We start from the raw sequence: 6,142 nt of genomic DNA on the forward strand, positions 1-6,142 counted from the left end.
TTCGCAACAGTGACCAACACAGTTTCGAGAATTGTACTGCTCCCGGCGCCAATATAGCATGGCCACCATTTATAGACAATAGGTGCAGAAGTTGACCATTCGGCCCTTCGAGCTCTAGTGCTTACCCGGACATCTTTGGAACGTGCAAGGAAAGCTGAGAAGCTGGAAGAAAGCCCTGTGGTCACGGGGAGAAGGTACAAACCCTTACAGACAGCGGTGGGAATCGAACCACAATGCTGCTTTAAAGAGCTTTGTCAGACAGAACTTTCCCTTAATAAATCCATGCTGACTGTTCTTGATATATAGAACTCCGCTGTTCTATCAAAGCTGTCCTCAGATTTTATTTTCTTTAAGAATTTTCGTGCCCAAATGCCTATAGTCATTGAAGACTGGAAAACCATTGTAAGAGCCTGCACTATTTTTTCTCCCTTGCAAGTCAGAATAGGATACTGTAATACAATACTCTCTGGAAATTACTTTCAGTTGTCTTTTAAAAAGATTATTATTAGTTTTATTTTTGAATAGTTTTTCTAAAATGTTTCATTTATTTTAATTTGTCTTTGTTATATATCTATTAATAAAACAGAATCATCCTTCTTCCGTAAAAATGTCCATAATTACTGTTACTAATTTATTAATCAATAATAATCGCTGCTCAAAATTACTGCGTAACGCTGGAGGTTTTCTTTTGCCAATTTGGGCGCGCAGTCTCAGAAAGGTTTGCCACGCCTGGAGTGCAGATGTCGGTGTGAATACCACACTCTGTTCATCAGAAGGGAGTTGCCATTGAGATGGTCGACAGCTTCAGGTAACTAGACATCCGTATCACCAGCAACCTATGATACTCACGCGATTATTGCGTTAGCGTAGTGTGTGTACTTTCTTGGGCATCTGAGAAGATTCAGTTTATCCACAACGATGTTCTCAGCTTCTACAGACGTACGCTAGAAAGTGCCGCGGCTGGTAAGACAAGCGCTGTGGTCTGGACTGAGAGTGGTAAACACGGGCGGGCTCAACGCTTCCTTCCAGGTCATCCTCGCAGTGCGTTACTTCAGGAAGGTTAATTGTCAACAACACCTACCGAGCGCCCATTCCCTTTTCTCTATTCTGCCTTCTGAGAGAAGATAGATGAGTTTGAAAGCCCAGACTTAAAGAACCACTTTTTTCCACACTGCCATCCAACTTCAGAACCAGTCACCTCTTCTCATGTTCCCTTCCGGATGGCGCTGTCGTGTTCTCAGAATTTTAACTACCGTTCTTGGATGTATGTCCCTTTGGTATGTCTTTCTGCAACACTCCAGTTTACACATGCTGCTAACTTGCGTTCGTGGTTGGATTTATTGAGACCATATACACTGATTACCAACAGGGAATCTTATTCCACCTTGATGTAGAAAACAATAAACTAATCTGAATTTCTTATTGAATCAATTGGCAACCGTAGTGAATATATTTAGTTTGAACAATAGTTCAAAACTTTACTAAGTTTGTTTCTAACAGTTTTCCAGCAGCCATTATTTTAAAGATGGAATCTGCTGAATCAACTCAGCATCTGTGGTGGGGGCAGGGGGGTTTGTCGATTTCCCAGTAAATCTTTCTCTCCCTTCACCCCCACCCCCACATCCCAGACTGATGCTGAATCCCTCCTGTAGATAGTTTGTTCTGCCGTCTCTCGCGTCTACGAGTTATTAAACTTGTAACAGGAAATGACAGATCCCCTCATTTCTCAGGTGGGCAATGTTGGCGTGGCACCCACTCGGGGGGTAATCAGGTGGCGGATTTCCCCGCCCCCCCCCCCCCCAGCAGCCGCAGATAGGCGAGCGGTGCCACCCGCAGCGCTAGGAAACCCCGTGACGTTACCAGGGAAAGAGCAGCTCCCGACTGACGCAGGTTAGCAGGCGGCCGCCGCGCTACAAAAGGGACCGAGGCGCCGGCCGAGAGGCAGAGCCTCCGGAATGAAGTCGCACAACGGCAGAAGGGCAGAGAGTTGTAAGCATTGGGGCGGGAGTTGCTCTGTTCACCAGAGCGCGGAGCAGGTGGGAGGACAGGGGAGTAGACTGCTGAAACGAGTCAAGTTGCACTGGGAACAGATGCAAAGGTGGACGAATGCGTGTTGGAAAGCATGTGTTTTCTTAATGGTGAAGCAGGGTGATCCGATATGAATTATTATCCAAGGAACTTGGTGGGTCGAGCAACAACGGGTGTATTTTTTGGGGGGGGTGTGGCCATTTTGGGTCTGACCGAAACGATGGCAGTTCTCTCCCCCACTCCCCATACTGCTTGACTCAGAGTTCCCAGATTCGTTGCTCCCGATGCAGCACCTGTAGACACTAGTTTGGTATTTACATACCGTCCTAACTGTTACTGTTCAGACTGAACTTTATTTTAAACTAAAACTTGTAGTTACTTTGAAGAAAATCCACACAGCCCCTAGTCGATCAGTTGTACTGACGGATTGTTCCTTGCTATCGTGCATCTGCAGCAAGGTTTGCGGTTACTTCGGGCTTGCTGTATTGTCAGTTCTCGGTATCCTGAATGAAGTGCTCATTCTCCAAGCGGGGGCAGATTAAAACCAATAGCCGATGTGTTTCAGCGCCGACCGAGATGGAAGATCTGAGCGCCGTGCTGTGTGAGTTTGATGCGGTGATGGAAGACTTCGCTTCCCCGCTCAGCAAGAGACACTTTAGGTATGAGGAGCACCTGAGGTGTATGAAAGGGCGCAGCAGTACAAGCGTCAGCGGCTCTGGTGTGAATGATTCGGACAGTGAGTATTCAATCCTTCAACGATACCAACACCAGCCCCTGTTAAACGTGCAGAGTTTATTTTATTTTAAATCACAATACGGACCGGGCCCTTCCATCCCAACGAGCCCGGTAACCCGCCCATTTAACAGGACAATTTACAATGACCAATTAACCTACCGACTGGCCCATCTTTGGGTTGTGGGAGGAAACCCACGGAGTTAAGGGGAAACGTACAAACTCTTTACTAAAGGCGCGGGAATTGAACGCCTCGCCCAGCTCGAACGGTAAATGTGGTAATGCAAAGTTATTCAGGAGTGGGTCGACCCCGACAAATCCTGTTCCCTTGCAAGAACCAAGTGTTTCTTCAATTATCTTGGGATTTGTCCTCACCGTTGCTTCTGAAGGTCATTCCATGCAATATTCCGAAGTTTAGTTACTCGCTCCTGCATTGTACAACCGAAATGAGCAGAGTATACCCTTTATCCTCTGCACCCCTCCCGGGAAAACAGTTCTCCCCATGTAAACTTTCTAGGTTGGACGCTAAGTTTACCAAAGACCGGACTTGCTGCAAAGAACAGTACAGTCCTCACACTGCCTCAACGAGCTGGTGCCTGGAAACTTTGGTGACTGATGGTTGGTCTAATCTCATAGAGCCAAGGAGCCCAGGTTCCATGCTCTATTAATATCCTTAACTTTTGCTCCGTTGGCTAAAATTATCAGCTTCCTTTCTGTCTCGTTATCAGCTGGGTACACTACACGCTGGGCGACCTTGTGTTCGAAGTAAAATATGAGCCTTTTATTGACTAAGTTCGAGCCACTACTGTGGCAGAGTGAGTCCTGCCTGCCCTCCGCACACATGCTGCATCAATGCCCCCGTGGTTCCAGCGCAGTACAGTAGTTGCTTTTCTTTTAAACTGACAGGTCCAGGTTCACTTCAGAGAAACAGTTTCGCCTTCAGTGACGAGCAGCTCAAGAGTTCTACCGTTCCCTGTTCTAGAGGTATTTTGCTTTGACTTGTTTCTGACTAACCCTAATCAGAGAGCTTGATCCTCTTTTAGCAGTTTCAGTTTTGCCTGTTGCCTGTACATGCCAGGAAAAATGTAATAGTTCAAGTTTGTTGTCATAATACTAGGGTACAGATGCCATAACATTGGCTTTCAGCAGCAGATAATAAATTAACATTGTACATAGTATATCACTGAACTTGCGATTACAGATAGTGGGAAAATACCTTGCAGCTATATTTAATGTATTTGCTGTACCCTTGCAAATGTCATTCCACTCTTTTTAATTAATCTTGTCTCTTGCTGAGTGACTGGGACGTCTCTCACACAATGGAAGTGTCCCGTGTGGGTATAAATGGTGAGATTGCTGTATTTCCCACCCCCACCCCCATGACCTTCTTACCTGCAAGTTATTTTTAACTTTGTTCCAAGTCCAAGCAGGATCAGATCGTGGGGCTTGGTGTGGAGTTTGAGCTGACTTTCACCACTGAAGGTCACTTGTTCTTGGTTCCAGCTGTCTCCAAGAGCAGCAGGTTCTCCAAATCTTCTCTCAGAAAATGCCATGTGGAGAAGAGCGATACGGGTGGGAGATGTTGAGGGAGCGGACCCTTGCACAAAGTGTAGTGCAGTAATTCTCTGACTCTCCAAAGCTGTCTGCAGTTGGTGTCTTGTCCCAGAACTGCTTTGGGGGCTACAAAAGATGCAGTACAGGTGCAGGTACCTCTGAGCCATCAACATGATACGGATTCATTCATTTACATGGATTTATGGTGGGTAGATACTTCAAACTACTTCAGATGCCAGTTAACTCCATACTCAAGTCCATTGTGGAACTTGAATGATTTCATTATGATAAGTGGATAGGTGTTGGTGGGGACTACCTGTAAAATATACCAATATTTAAAATGGTTACTCTATCAATAAATAGGTGCTCACAGTTCCACATTTTTATAAATGGGAGATGAGCAATTAAGCTAAAACTGGCTCTTTTTCATAACAGCAAAACTTGGAGATACAAAGGAACTGGAAGACTACATTGCAGATTTGAACAGAACATTAGAAAGTGAGTATACTTGGAACATTTCTCAATACTTGCTACAACATTTTCCAGCTTGTATGCTGACAATATAAAGCAGTATGTAATTTTGTTAACCCAAATCACATAATTCTTTACCACACTTCCCAATCAGACTGCCAAATGGAAAGATAGTCATCTTTGAAAACAAAGTATGCGAACAGCATTCATCAGCTAATGGAATGGTATAGAAACAGCTTGAAGGTGCTTGAATAGGCTGATCATGTTATCACTGAATATCGGTAAATAAATCTAATTGTGTTGTGTTGGATGTTTCACAGGCATGTGACGGGGAAATGATGAGCTTGGTCCTGGGCCACGTTTGAACACTTGAAAAACATCAGCAAGAAAAACATGTTCAATCTACCAACATTTCTCAATGATGTTTGCACTTTGAAATAGTTGCCAGCTCTTGCAACAGTTAATGCATCTCAAGACTCTAGATATAATTGTGCTGTTCTTAAAAATCTAGTTAGATCAGATTTCTATAAAACAAGTATAGTATGTATTTGTATAATGAGGTTTGGGTGGAGATGGTTGATTTTTGGACTTGAAATAGTGCTGTGCTGTTTCAGAGGATTTGAGGAAAATGTAATTGGGAAGGGATTAAATGAGGCCAGTTAAAACAGGAATGTTTCCATTTCAGTGATTCTCTTGGCCTTATTTCTATGATTTTAGGTCACAATGGTGCTGGCTGCCTTGTGGCCAGTCTGTCTTGGGAGAGGAGGCAAAGTACAAGGCCTCCATTTAGAAATGATCTGCACATTCTTCCCATTGGGTCTTCAATCATTTTTATTACTAATAATCATTTCATATTGAAATATTTTGTAAATTAAAACATTGGAGTAAACTTTGCTAGGGTCAAACAAGTTTAACGCATGGTACTGCAAAATGAAACTTTTTACAAGACTTCATCTGTTACCTTTTTGCTGTACTGAATATTAAATAATTACTTTTGGAATGAGTTCCAATTTATGAATGTTATCAAGTGTTGCTGCCTGACTTATTTTCAATATTTGAGATCGACAGCTAAAATTTTCCTGCCAGTTATTAGCATTCCAAACAGACAGAACTGTGCCTGCCTTGTGTAACAAATAAAGATTGAATAACAGCTTCCTTAAAACTATCTTTAAATTCCAACATACTTGATGTAACATGGGATGTTGCTGCCATGTTTCCTTAAATGCACCGGTAAACATATTTCTAACTTTTATGCCAAACTTAGAACCCCACATAACATTCAGGTCTTTCAGACTAGCATTTGGATTTATCCTCCTAGTCAACATTTAAATAAGAAATGAACACCTAGGCCCCAATG

The 6,142-nt window shown here is 43.4% G+C and overlaps 1 protein-coding gene across 2 annotated transcripts; it reads left to right on the top strand.

Moving 5' to 3' along the window:
* The first annotated feature begins 728 nt into the window (after positions 1-728).
* Positions 729-5,896, top strand: rgcc (regulator of cell cycle). 2 transcript variants are annotated; one of them, XM_059966141.1, is made up of 5 exons: positions 729-808; positions 2,594-2,764; positions 3,667-3,744; positions 4,750-4,812; positions 5,106-5,896. In XM_059966141.1, the coding sequence occupies exons 2-5, from the start codon at positions 2,605-2,607 to the stop codon at positions 5,111-5,113; spliced, it is 309 nt and encodes a 102-aa protein (XP_059822124.1). In that variant the 5' UTR covers positions 729-808; positions 2,594-2,604; the 3' UTR covers positions 5,114-5,896. The 2 variants fall into 2 exon arrangements, with proteins under 2 accessions (XP_059822124.1, XP_059822123.1); XM_059966140.1 differs by lacking the exon at positions 729-808 and adding an exon at positions 1,663-1,989.
* Positions 5,897-6,142: the final 246 nt, after the last annotated feature.

This window comes from Hypanus sabinus, chromosome 4 (assembly GCF_030144855.1).
Source record: "Hypanus sabinus isolate sHypSab1 chromosome 4, sHypSab1.hap1, whole genome shotgun sequence".
Lineage (NCBI taxonomy): Eukaryota > Metazoa > Chordata > Chondrichthyes > Myliobatiformes > Dasyatidae > Hypanus > Hypanus sabinus.